General features: G+C 35.1%; 3 protein-coding genes across 3 annotated transcripts; 2 read left to right on the plus strand and 1 right to left on the minus strand.

Moving 5' to 3' along the window:
- The first annotated feature begins 9316 nt into the window (after nt 1-9316).
- On the plus strand, nt 9317-10075 carry LOC107779588 (uncharacterized). Its single transcript, XM_016600037.1, has 2 exons — nt 9317-9547; nt 9635-10075. The coding sequence occupies exons 1-2, from the start codon at nt 9317-9319 to the stop codon at nt 10073-10075; spliced, it is 672 nt and encodes a 223-aa protein (XP_016455523.1).
- Nucleotides 10076-13026: 2951 nt separating this feature from the next.
- Nucleotides 13027-13575, plus strand: LOC142168352 (secreted RxLR effector protein 161-like). The gene has a single exon (XM_075229030.1). The coding sequence runs from the start codon at nt 13027-13029 to the stop codon at nt 13573-13575; it is 549 nt and encodes a 182-aa protein (XP_075085131.1).
- Nucleotides 13576-14222: 647 nt separating this feature from the next.
- On the minus strand, nt 14223-17302 carry LOC107779587 (homeobox-leucine zipper protein ATHB-5-like). The gene is made up of 3 exons (XM_016600036.2): nt 16637-17302; nt 15926-16284; nt 14223-15266 (listed from the first exon to the last, which is right to left on the minus strand). Exons 1-3 carry the CDS (start codon nt 16698-16700, stop codon nt 14661-14663), a joined length of 1029 nt encoding a protein of 342 aa, XP_016455522.1. The 5' UTR covers nt 16701-17302; the 3' UTR covers nt 14223-14660.
- Between the last annotated feature and the right edge of the window lie 5153 nt (nt 17303-22455).

The following is a 22455-nucleotide window of genomic DNA, read 5'->3' on the forward strand; positions in this document are numbered from 1 at the left end:
TCATCCTAGTGGGAACGGACGGGCCGAATCGACAAACAAGACCATCATTCAAAATCTAAATAAAAGATTGAACGACACTAAAGGAAATGGAGAGAAATATTGCCCGAAGTCCTTTGGGCGTATCGACCAACGTCAAAATCCAGTACGGGGGCAACACCGTTTTCTTTAGTATATAGCGTTGAAGCTCTGATCCCGGTTGAAGTCGAGGAACCTAGCGTCAGGTTTCGATATGCAACAGAAGAGTCAAATCATGAGGCTATGAATACAAGCCTAGAATTGCTAGATGAAAAATGGGAAGCCACCTTCTTTCGGATGGCCACAAAAAAAAGCGGATCGAAAGGTACTACAATCGAAGAGCCAATCTTCGACACTTTAAAATCGGGAACTTGGTTCTGAGGAAGGTCACCCTCAATACTCGAGACTCGAACGAAGGAAAACTTGGCCCTAATTGGGAGGGACCGTATCAGGTCCTCGATATCATCAGAAAGGGATCCTACAAACTTGGCACATTGAATGGCGAATAGTTAGCAAACAATTGGAATATATCACTCCTCAAACGATATTACTGCTAAGGTACGACCTTCTCAATTTTCATTTATATTTTATACTAACCATTTGCAGGTGTTTAATCGAAGACATCGAAGGATTCTTCAAATAGAAAGTCCTTAGGTCTGAAAGCACGCGTTGCACTCTTTTTCCCTTAGACCGGTTTTTGTCCAAAATAGTTTTTTCTGGCGAGGTTTTTAACGAGGCAACCATTGTTCGTGCTAACTTAGAGCAATTCAACAGTATCCGAGGCTCCTTTACAATCAACCTCGAATATTGGGGGCATCACCCTCGGATAGGAAAATACTTCGTGCCGACAGGGTCTCGATAGGCAAATTTTATATGGGTCAAATGGTTGAACGAACCATGCCCATGTAGATTACTCGAGCCCTAATGGCAAACATGTACGCATGTTAATCTATTGAAAAAAATATTTTTTTCCTTGCCAGATATTTCATGCCTCAGAGAAATTTTTACAATACAATGTCATGCTTGTGATCTATTATGGAAACTGGCTTAATGGCCGGTCATAACTAAAGTTCGAACAACTGACCCCGCACTCGGGGACCACCATCAGAAAAATTGACATGATCGAATTACTAAAACCTCGAGATCGTAAGATCTTAAAAAGGCAACCCTCAATTTTATAGGCTACGACCACCCACTCGGGGACTAATACTTCGAACAAGTTCGAAGTATAATAGGGGAACAAGCCCAAAAGACGAGTCCCAAGCTAAAGGCTACAACCAAATTAACACGGTTCAGAGAAGTCCGATTTTCGTAATAAAACAGGCCTTCGAATATTATCATAAACCGGTTAAAAAGGCTATCCTCGGCTGAATTACTAAGGGTCTCGATAATATCGACCCTCAAAAACCCTAATGGGTACAAAGTCGTTCGAACTCTCGAATAAATTCTTTATTTCATGCTAAGGCACAATAGATTTCATATAATTAAACAATAAACTTTTCAAGCCGAAAAGGGGGAGAATGCCATTCTTTTTACTATGGTCGTATCGACCTAATTCAAAAGCCTAAAGGGCCATTTTATTTTTGAGTTCGACAAATCATCCTCAATCAAAACCTAAAGGTCATCCTACTCCGAGTTCGAGCAAGTACTCACTCGATTATAGAAACTACACTAGTCCGGCTTCGATCAAATTGCCCAAGCCTCGAACTTATGAACAAAATTTTTATAAGGCATGAATGAAACAAAATTTTCACAAGGCAAAAAATGAAATAAAGACAAGTTGGAAAGAGATCTTTATATATATGAGAATATTTACAAGGTCCGATCAGAATCCTACACAAAAAATCAAAAGTAAAAAATCCTATTTCTCCATCGAGGTCCTCCCCGCTCTCGGACCCGCTCTTGCTCTCGGCGTCATCATTATCATCGGAGGCCAGTGCTCCAGCATCGACTTCATACTCTCTAGCCTTTATTATCTCGTCGGTAAGATCGAAACCTCGAGCATGGATCTCCTCGAGATTTTCCCTCCGAGATTGGCATTTTGCGAGTTTGAGCGGTCTCGGCTACCTCTCTCGCTTGGATTAGAGCAGCTTCAGCATCGGCCCGATAAATGGCCACGATGGCATCTGCCTCGACTTTAGCCTTTTCAGCTTCAGATTTGGCCTTTGCAAGTTCGGAAGTCAACCGAGCTTCGAGCTCCCCTATTTTCTTTTTGTGAGCCGAGCTTTTCTCCTTCATGACTCAAAGATGACTTTCGGCCGATGAGAATTGGGATAAAGCAGTCTCTTTTTCTGTAGTAAAGCGGTCCATACCTTCTTTACACCCCAAGGTCTCCGCCTTCATCATATCGACCTCCTTACGGAGCTGCTCGATCCTCTCGACCTTCTGCTGCAGCTGTGATATTGAAATGTTAGCCACCGTTCCAGAATCGAGCCCATGAGCTTTTAAGATTTTCATTACCTGTTCGATCAGGTCAGTCTGATCTTGGTGAGCCTTGGCCAACTCGGCTCGGAGGTCCTTGGTCCCCTCTTCTTTTTGCCCACAGAGAAGTCTAAGGGAATTTCTCTCCTCCGTGAGCCTTCAGAGGTCGGCCTCATACCGACTCAGCTCAGCTCGAGACCGAGAAAATGCTTCCCAATGAAGCGTTGAGGCCTATGTAGAAAGAAGAAAAGAATTTAGGCAGGAAGAGAAAAATGAACACAAGGGTAATACCATCAAGGGGAGTTAAGGCTTACCCGATTCAGAGCTTGCTGCGCTTCGATGAAAAGGCTCGATGCCTTGCTCGAGTCCTTCCTCGAGAACTCCAAGTCGCTCAGGCCGGTAATATCTTCGACCACTGTAAAGTAATAACAGAAGGGATCTTCCCTTCCGTGGACTCCTTCGATGGAGAAAGTCTTCAAGGCCCGAGCATCTTGAATCATCTCCTGGAAAACGAGGGGAGCAACGGGGAGCCTCCAATTTCTATTGCCCCAAGTGGATCATTTGGGGTGGTCTCTCTATCTCAAGGGGCCTCGAGACCAGCCCTTACAGCCGTACCCACCGATGGTTCATTATGGTGGGAGGCATCTTCAATCCTCGATGACTCGGGGACTTCGCCCAAGTCTCTTCCCGAGACCCCCACATCTCGAGACGGAGTCTCTGCAATCTTCACCGATTCAGTGGCTTTTGGGGCCTCGGTGCTCATTCCCACTTGGGCCACCAGCCTGGAGTCGTATTCTTCATCTTCTTTGTCTTCATCCCTTAGACGCCAAACAGAGTCTTTGGTCAGGAGGATGATGTTCTTCCTCGGCTTACGAGCCGCCTTCTTCTTAGGTTCTGGATCCTCGGAGGTTGAGATCTTTTTTCTCTTGTTGTCCTGAGCCAGTTTCAGTGTTGGGATCGAAGTCTCCTCCTCACCAGATAAGGGCCTCATGATAGCATCTTTGCCAAGGCCTGTATGAAAAGAAATTAAGTAAGAAACGCTTTAACAAAATCATCAAAGACGTGGAAAAGGGGCTTACCATGAGTTTTGGCCTCCCATCAGCCCTTTGATAAATCGCTCCATGAGTGCTCGGTATATGTAGAGTTCGAGGCCAGGTTCCGAACCCAGCTCTTGAGGTTAGGAATTGCACCGGGCATCTAAACGACCGCTACATCATGGAAAATGATATCGATGAGACGAAGCAAAGGAGCAAGACAATAAATAGGATCTAACAGTAGGATTGTACTTACGTTTCATATTTCATTTCTCGGGAAATGGCATCTTCTCGGCCGAGATTAGGTCAGAAGTCCTCACTCGAACGAACCGACCCATCCAGCCTCGGTCCTTGTCCTCGTCTATGCTCGAGAATAGCACTTTGGTAGTCCGACGTTGGAATTTTAATAACCCGTCTCAATAGAGGCGGGGACTGTACAACCTGATGAGGTGGTCGAGGGTGAAAGGCATCTCCTCGACTTTGGTCACAAATAATCGGAGCAGAATAACAATTCGCCAAAATGAAGAATGGACTTGGCCTAGTGTTATTTGGTATTGACGGTAAAAATCAATGACAAAAGGGTTGAGGGAACCCAACATGAAAGGGTAAGTGTAAACACTTAGAAACCCTTCCACATAGGTGGTAATGTCCTCTTCGGGGGTCGGGATCACCACATCTTTGCCCTCCCAGTTGCAGTCTTTTTTTACCTGCTTAAGGTATACCTCGGTTATCGAGCATATATACCTCGACAATGGCTCGCATCGATCAGGAATCGATGAGGCTTTATCAGTTTTAAAGTCGTAAGTGAGAACGCACCCCCCAGAAACACACTCTTCAGGGCGCGGCTCCACCGGTGTTTTGTCGCCGGCCGGCCGCGATGAAGAAACATTTTTCTTTTGAGGAACAGTTTTTGACGTTTTTGCCATTTGGATTTGAAGTTAAAAATAGATGGAGATGATAAGATTTGGTGTTCTAAGAAGAGGTTAGCAGTAAAAATCACAGATTTGCAGATGAAGAACTTAAAAGATGTAAAAAGTTTTCCAGATTGGAAATTTGGAAGTAAAAGTTTGAAATGGTGAAGAGAGAAGCTATTTATAGATTTCACAACGACGGTTCAAAATTGGCGGTGGCTGACCATCGATTGACGCACATTTAATGCCTTGGTAACTGTACATACGGGACGTTTCGGTCACTTCCGTCGCTTACGACACAAGGATGACGTCATGACAGGTCGAGGTAGAAAAATCTAAGGCTCAATTAATTTCTTGTTATTACATTCCAAAAAAACGAGGGGACTATCTGTATACGGTTAAAATTGGGCCCTGTATATGATTAATTTTACTACTTGACCGAGACCGAGAGATTACATCGAAGGACAGTCTCGTAACGGAACATACTAAATCACGAGGACTAGGTACCAAGTTCAGAACCGAGGTACCTATCAAGATCGAGACTAGTAGAGATCGAAGCCAAACAAGACAGACATCGAGCAAGATCGAAGATAGCACAATAACAGAAAAGCGAGATATCCGTGACTGGTCGAGGATCATGGCATAAATCTCAGAACAGATCAAATCAAAAACGATTAATTAGCTAATCATGAGATTTTCTTCTGTAATTAGAGTTATACCATAAGTAGAACTCCTCTACTATATAAAGGATAATATTAACCATTTGTAAGACATATTGTTCTCCCATAAAAATGCCAATATAACTCTCTCTTTAGCTTATTCTCTCTTGTCCATCAGCTTGCTTTATTCTTAACTGTTTTAGTATCAATCAATTCGAGGGCATTCTAACTCGAGGGTCGAGTTCCGTTTCAACACTGGTTCGCTTTACTTTATAGTTCATTTCTGTCATTTATCTTCATATTTATCTATTGGTATTAAGTGAAATCACATATCCTTAGAACCTCATTATAAGTTTAATTGTTATCCAATTTTAAGGGTAAACAATATCCTATTTGGTATTATCCTATGTATAACTAATACATCTCAACATTACTAATACACCATATTCAATATTATTCTTATAGATCCTACCATACGACTCCTAACTAATTTGGATTGATTACATGAATTATATTTATATTCATTCCGTTTTATTCAGACTCATTTTTATACAGACTGTTAACTTACCACAATTATCTTTGTTCATTAAACTTTGACCGTTATGCTTGCTCTAAATCATACTGGCCGAGCTTAAGTGGATTCTCATAGTACATTAATAATTTAATAATATCTATATATACTGTTAATAACTTTTTCTTTCTCTTTTTAACTTTATTTAATTGATACAAGTTGTATAATATAACAACAACAACAACACCAACCCAATATAATTTCACTAGTGAAGTCTGGGGAGGTTATTGTGTACGTAGACCTTACCCCTACCCTTGGGTAGAGAAGCTGTTTCCGATAGACCCTCGGTTCCCTCCCTCCAAGAACTCCCAACCTTTCTCTTGGGGTAACTCGAACTCACAAGTTATATAATAATATAGGAAAATATGGCTTATCTATGATGTCGGAGAATAATATTTTTTCTCAGTTCAAATTACTTGTATACTATTGACTTGACACACCCTTTATGAGACAACAAATAACATGATAATTTTGACTATATCACCCCTAATTATTATTGTTGGAAAACTAAGTTTGACTATTATAAAGCCAAATTTTGGAAAATGATAAGGTAAAATATGTATAAAATGATAAATTTTTTCCAAACTAAACAAATAAAAATGGACATTTATCTATTATTATTATAGTGGATAATCAAAGTTGAACCGAGGGAATAACAGATTGTAGAAGAACGTGGTGAAGTAAGATCTCTAATGTAATAGGTTGTAAATACAAATTGAGAGGCAGGTTGATAATAACTATAAATTGAAGGGGAGTAGATGCGAATTAATGTTAATGCGAGCATTCCATCCATTCACTTGTCATGTATATTAAAAATATATTTTTATTTTTATTTATTATTTTACATATATTACGATAATTTTTTTTTATTATATTCACAGTATTTATTATTTATTTTAATTTTTTTTTTAAATTAATAAAATATGCATCAATTAATATAAATATTATGATAAATTATGAATTTTATTTATTATTTTTTGACGAATGTGAAAAATCAAAACGTGTGAAATGAGAGTGATAAGTGGGAGTACTAACTACAGTAATATTTTGGGTGCTAACTTTAACACATAAAAGTTAAGAATGTAATGATATGCCAAAAGCTACGGCTGTCACAAGAAACGCATATTTAGGAATCCAATCGTGTGGCACTTCTTTTCATAATGTTTGTCTTTTCCTTTTGTTTCTCTTTTGAAAAATTTAAAAAGACTTGGAGAAAACTTACTTAGGCAACTTTTGCGTAACAAATTCAGTAAGTTTTTGGAGAAAGTGAAGTGTTTAGCAGTACACTTAAATATATTTATAATAATCTTATTTGTTTCAATATTTTCTGATTGTTATAATAAAGTATTATTTATAAAAATATATATTATAATATAATATAAAAATTGATTCCATAATGAAACTTTTTTAACTTTTATAATAATTAATTATTATTATATATAGAGGTTTGACTGTAATATTTGAAAAAACATAAGCACAAGACAAGACGTTTTACCTGTAGTAAAGAACATAAGCACTTGGAGTAGAATACAAGTCGAGTGAATTAATAAAGAACGAATAAACCAAAAAACAAATACACGAAATGTTCTTGAGGCGTGTAAGATGAAAACGATGCAAGATATATATAAAGTGTGAATAGGGTAGACATATCATATCGATAATTTTGATCAAAATTCAGTCATATAAGTAAAGCTTAACATTGAGATGTTTGATTTTAACAAGTTATCACTTTAGTCGTACATATTACTATATTATTCTTTCAAGATTTATCTAATGGTGGATACATCTGTGCATTAAAAAAATTGTCTTTTTCAATGAAAGACACAAAACAGAAGGATATAAATGTTCACACGAGCATAGTGGCATGGGCAAAGACCACGAATGTAACCCGCCGACAGGGACAAAATCAGAAATTTTTCTAAACGCATTCAAACTCGAAAAAAAATGGAAAAATAATTTTCCGATAAAAGGTTTTAATATATATTATATACCTCTAAAATCTAATATTTTATATATATACACAATATAATTTTTTGACGAAGGGTGCTCGATTGACCACCCTTGAATCCTTGATAGATTGTAGCTTTGTCGCTGCCTGCAGGAGTGATCTGAAAAATCTATTCCCTCTGTCTCATATTAATAGTCATGGTTACTAAATATAGTTGTGTCAAATTATTTATCATTTTAGAAGTTCAAGATAATTAATTATTTTTTTTCTTTTTCACCCTTAGTAATAATTGTTCTTGAAGATAGGGATAACACATAAATAGAATAAATATTCAATGAAGAGAGATTATATCTTAAGATATAGATAAGGGTAGAATAGTCTAATCCGTTTTCTAATTAATATTTTTTAAGGGACATGTAAAATAGAAATACGACACATAATATGAGACGGAGAGAGTAATAAAATACAGAAAACGTAGAGAGTTAGATGAGATTTTTTTACTAGTAATCAGAAGTATATATCAGGTTCGGATTTTGAGAATAAAACTTTTATATGAAGTGTTTTTCCCCTTAGATAGGCCCTTAGTAGCATGAGGTTTAATTAGTCGAATCAATAACTTTCATAAACTATATGATTTAGAAAACAAATTAAAAAAAATCTAATGGAACAGTTCTCTTTAATATAGTTTTGTAGCATTGAAAATTAAATATGCTCACCTAATCTTGTACGGTGGCGTGTCAATTTTGTTTTGGTTTAAATTTTTGAAAATTATTTATTGCAACTCCAGTCCTCTATAACCTATGAAATGTTAGAATGAGGATGTTTTCTTCTCACTTTTTTTTCAGTTTGTACAACATCAAAGTATACCACTATGGCATAGAATTTTAAAATTCAGCCTGTGTATAATGTACTTTTCAATCCATTGTTTCAGCCTTCAAAATCCTTTTATGCAATTTTGAGCTATCATTTTTTAACTCAAATAGCTAGAGTGTGAAACTACTAAAGATGGTGGAAATTATTAAACTTAACTCATGTGCTAGGCTCAATTGTTTTGAATTCTTTTTGCAATATATTTGTTAATTACAAAAAACATATAGCAAAAGATACTCCAATGCCTTTGTTTGAATGTCAAATAGATGAAGGAAGGATACACTCCTGGTAAGTTGCAATCATGAATAATAGTTAGTCCAAAATTGGCCTTAGTTATAAGGTCTTCTCCTTCCAATTATGAAAAATAAAGGAAGAAATTGGTCTTGGCCTAATTTATTTTGACATTTCTGTTTAACAATGAAAAAAATTATTGATTTAATCAGCTCTCAAAACTAAATTAAATATGGGTTATTATCTATTGAGAATAAAATCAAACACTTAAAGAGTGACACATGATGAATTAGGAATTACATGAAGCATTAGTGTACAACGGTAGGAGATCGTTATTTTAGCTTGTTAATAGTATGTATGTGTACACGTGGGAGTTAGTTAGGAAGTTAGTGGAAATGAGTTGTCTATATGTAGGTGGTTAGCTCAATATAACAAAACACATTATTCATTTTTCATTTCAATACAACACTATGCTTCTTCTCTTCTCTCTCAACCTCTGTTATGATACTATCAGATTAGGGATTCCATTGTTGATTCACTCGAATTTCATCATGGTATCAGAGCATAGAATCGCGATTGCGAGTTGAATTCGTCGATCCAGTTCAATTCATAGCAATTTCAACCTTCGAATTGCAGTTTGTGTATAAGGATCAACAATGGCGGCGAAAACTGATCTTGACCATAATCGCCCACTATTTCTTCACCCATCGAGCACCACAGGAGCTCCGATCATCTCAATTCAGTTGACTGATTCAGAAAACTATTCCACCTGGAGTCATGCTTTGGAGATCCAGCTGTTAGAAAAGAACAAGCTAGGGTTAGTCGACGGTACTCTAAAAAAGGGGGATTTTGATACAGAACTAGGTCATCAATGGGATATATGCAATGTTATTGTCCTAGGGTGGATTATGAGCTCAGTATCGAAGGAATTGATTACTGGAATATTATATGCCAGAGATGCGAGAAAAGTGTAGGAGGATCTGAGAGAACGATTTGATAAAGTGAATACATCACGAGTGTATCAGCTACACAAAGCTATAGCAACAATAACTCAGGGAACAGACAGTGTTTCAGTTTATTTCTCCAAACTGAAAAATTTGTGGGATGAGTTTGACAGCATGATTCCTCCTCCATGTGACTGTGCTAGATCAAAAAACTTCATCGAATTCATGCAAAAGCAGAAAGTATTGCAGATTCTAATAGGCTTAAATGACAACTATGAGCAGGCTCGTAGCCAAATTCTTATGACCAGTCCAACACCAAGTATCAACAAAGCATATGCAGCACTTGTTGAAAGAAAAAGTCAGAGGTCAGTAGCTAATGCCTTTGTTGTTGGTGAAGGGATTGATTTGGCTGCCTTGCTAGCTGGTAAAGGAGGAAATTACCAGAACTATCAGAAACCAAAGAGAAACTGAAATGTACAATGTGATTTCTGTCACATGAAAAGCTATACAAAAGAGGGATGCTACAAGATAATTGGTTACCCTAAGGACTTTAAAAACAAGAAGAAAGGAAACACAAACACAACATATAATGTTCAGGTTGAGAATCTTAACCCAAATTTTATAGGTGTTGATGATAGAAAAGGAGAAATACTAGAGGCAATAAAGGAAGAAAACTAGCAAAGAGCACCTCAACTCACAGCAGATCAGTATGATCAGATCATGAAGTTGCTCAACAAAGATCCTCCAAAGAAAGTAATGGCTAACATGGTAGGTACAACTTATTCCTTTATGGCTAAGATAGCAAAGGGAAATTGGATAGTCGATACAGAAGCAACCAACCATATGGTAGCTGATTTAGGAATGTTGACAGATGTTAAGGACATTAGCCCTACTAGAGACAAAAGAGTTCACTTGCCTAATGGAGATTGTACAATTGTGTCACATATTGGTAATTGTAAAATCACTGAAACAGGGGAAGTACATGATGTATTTGTATGTTCCTGAGTTTGCATGCAACCTGCTTTCAGTGTCAAAGGTAACAAGAGACTTACATTGCTTTGTCTCCGTTTACCCTGATTTTTGCCTATTCCGGGACCTCTCAAATGGGAAGGTTAGGAGGATTGGTAGAGAAAAAGATGGACTTTACTTGCTGGTTCCAAAGGCTTCTCTTAAGGCTGGAAATAATACACCACCAACAGTCAAAGGACTAAGTGTACTCAAAGGAGGATATATTTATGTGGCACAAAAGGTTAGGACATGTATCTGGAGGATCTCTGAAGGAACTTCTGGGATATAAAATAGAGGATTGCAAATCTGTAATAGATAGTTGTGATGTATGTCCAATGGCTAGGCATGTGAGACAACCTTTTTCATTGAGTAGTACTAAAACTACTAGAAATTTTCAATTATTGCACTTAGATATATGTGGACTTTGCAGTACACCAACATTTGATGGTAATAAGTTCTTCCTCACAATTGTAGATGATTACTCTTGTGTGACTTGGATCTTTCTCTTGCAATTTAAAAGTGATGTCATGATTGTTTTTAAGTCATTTCTTAAGCTGATCCAAACACAATTTAATGGAATAGTACAGACAATTAGATCTGATAATGGTGGAGAGTTTATAAATTCAGCAATGCAAGATGTATGTAAGTCTATGGGAATAGCTCACCAGAAAACCTATGTTTATACACCACAGCAAAATAGTGTACCTGAGAAAAAACACAGACACCTACTGGAAGTTGCAAGAGCTTTCAAGTTTCAAGGTCATATCCCAATGAAATCTGGGGACACTGTGTCCTGGCTGCAGCATATGTTATTAACAGGCTACCATCGCAGGCACTTGATGGTAAGTCACTATATGAGTTATTCTTTGGTAGGAAGTCTTCTATTTCTCATCTAAAAATATTAGGATGCCTATGTTTTGCAAGTGCCCCTACCCAGGATTGATAAGTTTTCTAGTAGAGCTATTAAGGCAGTTTTTATGGGATATTCTGGTGTCACTAAGGGATACATCCTCTATGATTTAGATAGACACAAGTTCTTTGTCAACAGAGATGTGGTGTTCAGGGAATCTGTGTTTCCCTTTCAAGCTATAAAAGATGACCTTAGGAAACAAATCAATCCCTGTATTCCCAATACTACTAATGATGTTTTTGGTTTTAAATGTGCAAATATAGATGTCCCTATTGCTGCAACTGAGGAGTTGTATGCCTCAGATGAAAATGCATATGACATTATTCCTGATGATGAGCACTCACATGATTCACCCTGCTGAAGACCGGGCTTATACTACCACTGGAAGCACCTCCCCTATAGTCGATAATTCAGAGGCTATCACACCCTTCCCTGCTCCTCATATTGCAGCGATATATCCTAATTCCCTAAGAAGATCATAGAGGGAATCTAAGGAACCTGTCTGGCTGACAGATTATGTTACCACAAGGAAATCAATTAACACTGTTTTACATCCCATCCATAACTATGTCTCCTATAATAATCTTTCTCCTTCTTACCAGGCATACTTAGGTGTTTTCTCTTCTATTGTTGAGCCCAGAACATTTTAGGAAGCTTCTAAGGATGCAAGATGGGTTGAAGTTATACAAGCTGAAATTCAAGCTTTGCAGATCAAAAAGACTTGGGAATTGGTTCTTTTGCCTCAAGGGAAGACAGCAATAGGTTGCAAATGGGTATACAAAGTCAAACTCAAGGCCAATGGTGATATGGAGAGATTCAAAGCTCGGTTGGTAGCTAAAGGCTACAATCAAAGAGAGGGTCTTGATTATAATGAGACCTTCTCCCCTGTAGTGAAGATCACCACTGTGAGAACTGTACTTTCATTGGTAGCAATGCACAATTGGCCAGTCCACCAGCTAGATGTATATAATACATTTCTGCATGGTGACTTACATGATGAAGTTTATATGCACTTGCCACAGGGTTTATAAGTCAGGGGGAGTATGGGTTGGTATGTCAACTTGTAAAATCTCTCTATGGTCTGAAACAAGCAAGCAGACAATGGAACCTAAAGCTAACCGAGGCCTTATTGCAGGCTGAGTTCAAACAAAGCAACCTAGATTATATATTGTTCATCAAGAGGAATGGAGCAGATGTAGTAGTAATACTGATATATGTGGATGACATGTTGGTTACAGGAAACCATCTGCAGTTGATTCAAACCACCAAAGTCTTCTTACAGCAGGCCTTCAAGATTAAAGACTTAGGTGAATTGAAGTATTTTCTTGGCATGGAGTTCAGCAGATTCAACAAGGGTATTTTGATCAACCAAAGAAAATATGCACTAGAAATAATATCAGATTTGGGATTAGGTAGAGCAAAACTAGCCTGGACACTATTAGAGGCAAATGTCAAGCTGACAGTTCCAGAATTGGACCAGTTGGTGGGCACAACATGAGATCAAATGTTGGAAGATGCATGCCAATATCAGAAGCTAATTGGAAAGCTATTGTATCTGACTATGTCCAGACCAGACATTGCATTCTCAGTACAAACTCTTAGCCAATTCATGCAACAGCCAAAGAAATCTCATTGGGATGCAGCTATAAGAGTGGTAAAGTACATCAAAAGGGAACTAGGACTAGGGATCTTATTGAGCAGTCAAAGTTCAAATGAGATCAATGTTTTCTGCGATGCTGATTGGGCCTCGTGCCCAAACACTAGAAAGTCAGTATTAAGATATCTAATTAAGTATGGAGAATCTCCAGTTTCATGGAAATCCAAGAAACAAAATACAGTCTCTAAAAGCTCAGTTGAAGATGAATATAGAAGCATGGCCAGTGCAGTCTCAGAAGTTGTTTGGCTAACGGCATTGCTAAAGGAGTTGGGAACAGAAGTGAAACTGCCAATACATGTGCATAGTGATAGCAAGGCTGCTATGCAAATATATATCAGCAAATCCAGTGTTTCACGAAAAAACAAAACACATAGAGATCGACTGTCATTTTATTAGACAGAAGATACAGGAAGGGCCGGTGAAAACTCAGTATATTTCTTCAAAGGAGCAGCTAGTAGATATTCTAACTAAAGGATTAGGAAGACCACAACATGAGTATCTAGTCGGCAAGCTAGGAGTGATCAATGTCTTTGCACCCACAAGGGGGAGTGATTAGGAAGTTAGTGAAAATTAGTTGTCAATATGTAGGTGGTTAGCTCAATGTAACAATACACATTAGTCATTTCAATACAACACTCTTGCTTCTTCTCCTCTCTCAACCTCTGTTATGATACTATCAGATTAGGGATTCCATTGTTGATTCACTCGAATTTCATCAACACAAAAGTACTACAAATTATAGTTTTTCATATTTTTAATGATCATATAATTTAATTCTATTATATTTAATTTTTTCACAAAACAAAGAAATGAATTCTTTTTTATAGTAGAAAGAAGGATAAAAGTGTGAAAGTGGCAATCAAGAGCGACAACCAAGGGTGAAATGACTTAAATCTCTCCATGTTTAATTAAGAGTTTCTAAGTTTTCTTATAAAATTGTGTTTAACTAGAATTTAGAAGCCAAAGTCATACCTAAGTAATGTATGCATAATGATTTTTATTTTCCATTAATGCATTGGAAAAAACTATTAAAACACAAAGAATGCATGAATATACTTTTTGCCACTTTTATTTGCCATTACAGGAAGCTTTTTCTCACCATCATTTATCATCATAGATTCTCTTAAATCCTTCTTTTTCCCTTTTTCACTTAGTTTTTTCCACTCTCCTCTAAACAGTAAAAAAGATCAGATCTTTGTGAAGACTTCAATTACTACCAAATCATCCCTGCAAAAGTCACAGCCTTTACCCCAATCCACACACTTCCTTCTTCCTCACCCCTACCACCCACCCCCTCCTCCACTCCCACCCCCAACAGGGCAAAATCCAAAAACTTCAGTTTTTCTTTTTTCATCTTTGAATATTACCCATTAGGCCATTTACTGTACTGATGATTGCATTTTTAACCACTATACAAAATTTTGTTCCCAAAAGACATTTCCTTTATTCTTCTTGGCCTTCTTCTGAAGTGAAACATAAAATCAAGATTCTTTCCAATTCCAATCCTCAGGACAGTACCATTGAAGTGTAGGAGCTTGTTCATCTGTGAAAAGAGTACTGCAAGATTCTTCACCATTGAAAAAATTATGCTCCTCCATTTTCACATACTGTTGTGGCTGGTAATAATTATTACCCTTTTGGCCATCTCCAAGATTTGATTTTGAACTTGATTCTGTGAATTGGAAGCAAAAATTCAATGAAGTTGAAGATTTTGAACTTCCACTTCCATTTCCATTAGTTGAAATCAAGAAAGCACCAGATGAAGAAATAGCAGCAGCATTTGGACTGCTATCTTCATTCAAGATTGCACTTGAATCACTATCTGAAGATCCATCTTTGAAATGATCACCAAAAATATTGGTAGATGCAGCAGCAGCATTAAAGTTCTCAAAGTTGATTTCTTCTTCTTCATCTTCTTCTTCTTCAAAATTTTCAAGAAGATTATTGTTGTTGATGTCATTATCATTTGGCTTGCTCAGCTCAATCACTTTGTTGTCATCACTTTCAGATTCCATAGCCTCTTCTTTCACTGCAACACCTCTGTTTTCTCCATTCTCAGTATACACCTTTGATTTCAGCTCACGAATCTATAAACACCCCATGAAAAAAGACACAAAAATCAGCACAAAAACCCTTAAAAGATTCAAACTTTTATGTACATATCTAGTACTTTTACACAATAGATTTAAGTTATAAACAAAAAGTAAAGATTTTTACACTAAAGTTTAATGATAGTAAACTAACTGTTTTTATCAGGTCACCAATTAATGCTTATACAAATCACGTAATTATCTAATAAGTAACTTGATTTTATAAATATGTGTATAACATAAGGGCATAGAACTTAATCTACCTATGCTATATGTTTTATATCAGGAATTAACTATTAACTTATGTGGAGCCAAGAATTCAATTTTTTGGGTTCTGAATTTTAAAAGACAACTAATAACTAGGTTCTAAATTAAATATTTGTATATATTTAATAAATTTCGTAATACAAATATACTGTTCGAACAAAAGTTACTAGGTTGGAATGAACTCATACCTAAGCTTCTAGCTCCCCGCCCCTGCTTATAGTATAAAGAATTTTTACATGATTTCCTAACATGTTATAACAAGAAAGAATTTTATTGAGGTTACCAATATAGCTTTTTATGAATAGTTTCATATATTTATCTACTAAGTAAACTACTATGCTAAAAATCGTTACACTATCCGAGTATATAAGTTAAACTCATTATATTACCTCTTTCAAGAGAGCTTCATTGTCATGTTTGAGAGACTCATAATTATGTTTGAGGGCATCAAAATTGGCTTTAAGAACACCATAATCTCTCTCTAATTGCTTTGTTTTCCAACGAGCACGTCTGTTTTGAAACCAAACAGCAACTTGTCTAGGCTGCAAACCAAGTTCTTGAGCCAACTTCACTTTCCTTTCAGGTTCAAGCTTATTTTCAACTTCAAAATTCTTCTCTAAAGCTTTTACTTGTTCAACACTTAGTCTCCTTTTCTTCTCAGAAACATGACCAGATTCTTCAATACATCCTTCTTCATCTAATAACATAGACTGAAAATCCCTTGTTGAATACATATGGTTTTGCTCATCTAAAATAATAAAAAGAATTATGAGGAAAAAAAAAAGACATGAGATAAAGAGAACATAATTGCCTTGAAGAAAGCTAAAATGGAAAGATATGAACAGACAATGGTATAAAGAGTGAAGCACAAAAAACTTACTAAAACAGGAAAGGTAAAAAAAACCCTGTTCTTGATTTAATAAAATGATTCAATTTTTATATTACTCCACTAGTTTCTTTATAGCTAAAACTGGAAATTGGAGCTTGGAAAAGGGTTATAGACAAGAAAACATGAAAAAATGAAAAATAAAATAAATAAAAAATACCATTAAAAAGGAAAGAAAAAAAGTTCCAAACTTTAAGCAAATTATAACAAGTACCTGTAGTATTTGGACACATGGACATCAAAGCACCCAATGAATCAGAACTACAAGGTCTTTTCATAATTGATGATCAGTCCTTGAAAACCAAAGTTCAATATATTTGTTTCTTTTTTTGGGATCAAAGTTCAGTTCTTGAATTCTTAAGCTTATTTAGTGAGCAGAGTAACTGTACAAAAACTGAGAAACAGAGCTGAGAAAGTGATGCTAAGAGCAAGCTAAATTTTGGGTTCTCGTCTTTTTTTGTTTGTTTGTTTCACTTATAAGAAGAAGACATGAGAACAGAGACTTTCACAACTAAAACCAACCAAAACGGAAGAGTTTTGAGTGAAAGTATTGATTTTGTGCAAACCATTTTTCTCTCTAAATACCAAAGTTTCATATTTCTCCTTTTTATATTCCTCCTCAACTTCACTACCCATCAAGAAAGGGGGGATAAAAGGTTGTTTTTGCAAAGAAAAAAAGGCTAAGTTTTACACTCTTTTTTTGTTCCTCAATGTTTACATCATAACTTAAATGAAATCTTGAATAATCATTAAGGTTTTGAAGGTGATGAGTCTAAAGATTGGTTCATCTACAAAAGGAAAATTTTGAGGGGAGAAAGAGAGTAAAAGAAGAAAATTGGGAGAGTTAAAACTAGTTGAGAAAACCCAGCTGGCGCTGCTTACAATACTTTCTCTCACTTTAAATAAAACCAAACTTGAGTCAGATGTAGGGTTAGAATCTGACTGGGGTTAGGTGCACTTGTATTTTTTGAGGGGCTAAATGAAATGAACTCTAAATTCAATCCAAATGTAATTTGATTTCTAGTCCACCGTCCACAGGCTATACCTGTAAACTCGAACATGTGAATGGGATATTTTTTTGGGTTTTAACTCAATACAACAACAATAAACTCATTATAATCTTACAGGTAGAGTCTGAGAGGGTGAAATATATGCAGTTCTAATCTCTATCTTGTGAGACTGAAAATATTATTTCCGATATATTCTCGGCTCAAATTGAAAAAGAAACAATAGCAATAACAGCAAACAGTAAACAACAATCAACAGTAGAAGGGAAAGAAACTTTGGCTTTAACTCAATGAAGCTAAAATTTTGCTAAATATGTTCAATATTTAATATATATGTATATAAATAATTTTTGAGTTATATATCTCGTATAATATTTTATATACACAAATATAAATTATTAAAGGGTGTTATCATACTTTGTTGTATATGACTACGACACTAATGTTTAACTTATATATAATAAATTGATGAGATATGTCAAAAAGAATTAGTACTATTCTTGCTATAATAAGTTATTTGTCATATTTTATGAATTATTAATTCCACAAATCATGATTAGTTACATGTTTATCTTTTAAGGTGATCTAATATTCTTTTATACCATGGTATATAAAAATTACTAGTACTAATTATTAAAAATTAACTAAAGAAGAAATTCATAAAATTAGTTAACAAATGAGTATAGTACTAGTAATGTACTCGTGATAAGCAGAATGTGACACGGCTTGGCTTGTTTGGAGCAGCTCGGCTTGGAATTGAGCTTAGCCAAATATATTGGAAGCGTCACTGCTTTATCTCCTCGGCGTCGTCGGTGCTAATATCGCCGATTAAATGAAAGGTAAATGGTTGTAGTAGTAATAGTAGTAGTAATTGAACTAATTTTTAATGAGAAAAATCGAGGTAAAATAAAATATTAGTACTATAATATTGGGTCACCAGAAATAGTGGATTGTAAAAAACTCTAAATTCTCACAAGTGGAATATAGGAAAGATAATATGTACGCAAATCTTATTCTTATTTTGGAAGGACAGACACTTTTTCCGTTATATAATCTATCAAAAAAAAGATAAAAAGAAACAATGTGTCAAAATACTGAACCTACTTTCTTATAAAGTTCACTTGATCATCGAGTGATTTTTCAAACTAAATTTTCATAATCATCCCCAACTCAAAGTACAGATTTGACAATAAAGTTAAAAGTCTTGTAAAGCACATACTGTATATAGTATTAAGTATATGGTAATGATAAAATATTATCTTCTTCAGTGATTTTTAATCCAATCTAATACTGACATTTTCAAGAGTTTATGAGCAATCTTGTTTACAGTTATGTGAGAAAACGAAATAACGAAGTGCTCGTTTGGTACGAGTGATAAATGATAATTAATATCGGTATTAAATTTGAGATAAGTTTATCCAATATTTGGTTGCGATAAAATCTCGGAATAACTAATCTAGGGGCTCATTTGGTACGAGTAATAAAGGATAATTAATCTCGAGATTAAATTTGAGATGAGTTTATCCAATGTTTGGTTGGGATAAAATCGTGATATAACTAATCCAGAAATTAGTTATCCCGAAATTATAATATTTTTTAATAGCTATGAAAGGGTAAGATAACTAATTCTAAAATAATTAATTCCGAAATAATTAATTATAAAATAACTTATTTCCAAACCAAACTACCTCTGAGATAACAAATTGGTCCACTTATCTAAGCATGTGAATCTAAGCTACTTGTAATTATAACATGATTGAAAAATCTGAACATCAATCTAAATTGGTTGCACTGACAACCATAAACATATGCAAGTTGATTATCCAATTAAATGTTTGCCAAATGTAGACACTAGAAATTAGTTAAAACTATAGACTTTGGGTCCAACCTACATTTTAACAAAAAAAGTTTATGTTTTCTTTGACCATTGTCTTTGTATATGTTTTTCTATCTTTTATTAGTAATTCTCACATCAGTTTGCTGATTCAAGAAAACGTTTATCTACATATAATTTCTACTGTTAGGATAATAATTACGTGGGCTCTTCAAAATAAATATGACCCATATCTTTAGTCAATGTAGCTCTTAATACAAGGCTATCCCATTGAAATTATTTTTCGCTAAGGAGGTCACCACATCCACTGAATGCATCATTCACACTGATTTCCGACAATTTCCAAGGGCGGCCAAGGGGCCTTTCTTCATGGATATGTGGCAGGTTCCTTCTTTTAGAAAATTGTTTTGTAAGCTAATTCTGTGGATAGTGAGAGGAAATGGTCTAACAAGTATTTTTGCCCATAGACTCTTCCTCTCTCATGGTAGGAAAGGCATCCAAGAGATAAGGTTTTATGTCCCCCTCGGTTGTAATTTTTGTTTATATAATAGATAAGGTAGGGGTCTAGACAAACCCCCCAATACCACACGAGATGAAAACCTGGGTGGTTGGCTTTTATTAAAAAAAACAGCTTAACCACAACAATCAACAACCAACCATTTAACCACAGTCAATTGTATGCACTTCTACTTAATCAAAACAACAAACCAAACACTTCAAGACTATTTAATCAAAGATAAACTAATGCGCTCAACACTTACCCCAATCTCCCTAGCTTGATCATACACATAATTCCCGTCTTTCCTTTTATCAGTCTAAGATTTTTAAGTCCGTATTCATCGAATTTAAATTCTGAATCAGCTTCGAATCAGTATCAATTCTAAAAAACTTTAGATCCATGCCACCCTTAATCAAAAAAATCATGTTGAGCAGTAGATGGGAAGGAAAATTGGCATTTCTCTCGAGTTGTGACATCTAGGAGACATGCAAGTGGGATTGTAGCTGTAATATACTATTTACTTCTCATCAAATAAAAACTTAGGAGCCCACCATAGGCAACAAAAGCAAGTCCAAGATGAGTGAAAAATGAATCAATTGATTCTTTTTTACTTTCTTGTTCGGTACTTATTTTTGGGGCCGAATTAAATTTGGATTCACACCAAAAAATACCTTATTAGGGATAAGCGATTCCTAATAAGCGACTCAATATTCAAGGCTCGAACCTGAGATCTTTTATTGAAAATAAAAAAATATTTATCACTTCACCTTATTTCCCACCTAAACAATTGCTTCTAGCTATGGCTATAATATGGTTATGTGATTGGAAAAAGGAATTTTTCACTTTTATAATGTGGACAACACGTGTTATTGTGAGTTATGTTTTTCTCCTAGAGAAACCCCACAGAAAAAGGGCATTGATGAGTTGTGTGCATGTGGGTTTACTAAACATTCATTCACATGTTATATAAAGTTTCAAGAAGAAACTTTGCTTGGTTTCTAGGAGGACATAAATTGCAAGCAAAAGTTGTCCATATGGCCATATCATGTAAGAAAAATTGGAAATTCTTTAGGTATATGATTATTGGTCATTTGGTGTCGGATTCATTTGTTCACTTAATTCTAAATTCTCACTTACCTCCTCAGTTCCTGTTTCATAGAAATAATATGGTTGATCTTATCCCTCTTGTCACTTCATATTAATTTCATGTAACAAATATGAGGCAAATTCATCTTTGGCATTGTATATTAATGCTAGTCAAATCATCTATGTTTTTCTCTTACGTTACTTGAACTCTTTTAAAAGTAGTATATTTTTTGAGTATTCGATACTAGTGCAATAATATTTTTGGAGAATTTGCGTAACATATGTTTTCTCCATTCTCCTAACATCTGACACGTAATTAGTACTGGTTAAGCGTGCAATTACTATCTTAAACTCGAGTTGCACACACTACTAAAAATCTGCTAAAAACCGACCAACTATTTCCGACCAACGTTGGTCGGTCAAAAAAAGCGACCAAACACCGTCCAGGTTGGACGGAAATTGGGGAAAAATTTTTTAAAACTAAATACCGACCAACGTTGGTCGGTAAATTGGTCAACGAATTGGCCAAGCTGGTCAGACAAGAAAATTTTGGATTACCGACCAACGTTGGTCGGTAATCTGGATCCAGTTTTTTAAATTTTAATAATTATTTTATTATTTAAAATATTTTATAATATTTAAGAATTTATATTTAAAATTACCGACCAACGTTGGTCGGTTAATGTAGGAGAAGCATTTACCGACCAACTTTGGTCGGTAATTATTATTTTCTGCAAAATAACCGACCAAAGTTGGTCGGTTATTACGTCAACATTGATCAAACTTTCGAATTACTTTTATATTTACTATCTAAATAATATAAATGTAATTCGTTAACACTTTTGTAATACAAATAATTAATACACTAACATATACTATATATAACATGCTATTTGTAAATTGATTCATCGACTTATAACTTACTTAGATGCATCGATGAATATTAAAAACAAAACGTTTGACCTATATCGACTAATAGTAAAAACAAAACGTCTCGACTTATATCGATTAATCTAGCTATGCCATGCATTATTAGTGATGAATGAATGAAAAATAAAAGAATTAATACTAAACATCTTTGACATATATATATATATATATATTAGTATTAATATATATATATATATATGGATCACAAATTAAATAAACGAAAGAAGATATTAGTATTAAGTAAACGAGTTAAATTAATAGGTCAAACATGGTCAAACTTTAACAAGCTATATATATACACACTAACATATACTATAACAAGCTATATATATAGTTAAAGTATTACAGTGAAGTGTGTTTGTGTGTGTGTGTGTGTGTATATATATATATATATATATATATATATATATATATATATATATATAAGAACACGAAGCGCTAGGACCACAAGGTCGGGTTCTTTTAGGGATAGACTTGGGAAGATACTAATTAGTATATATACTTTATCATCAAATATATCTATTTGTAAATTGATTCATCGACTTATAACTTACTTAGATGTATTGATGAATATTAATCGATGATTCATCAAAACGTCTCGACCTATATATCAATTAATCTATGTCATGCATTATTAGTGATGAACGAATGAAAAAAGAAGTTATTAGCATCAATTA

The sequence above is a fragment of the Nicotiana tabacum genome, chromosome 13, assembly GCF_000715075.1.
Source record: "Nicotiana tabacum cultivar K326 chromosome 13, ASM71507v2, whole genome shotgun sequence".
NCBI lineage: Eukaryota > Viridiplantae > Streptophyta > Magnoliopsida > Solanales > Solanaceae > Nicotiana > Nicotiana tabacum.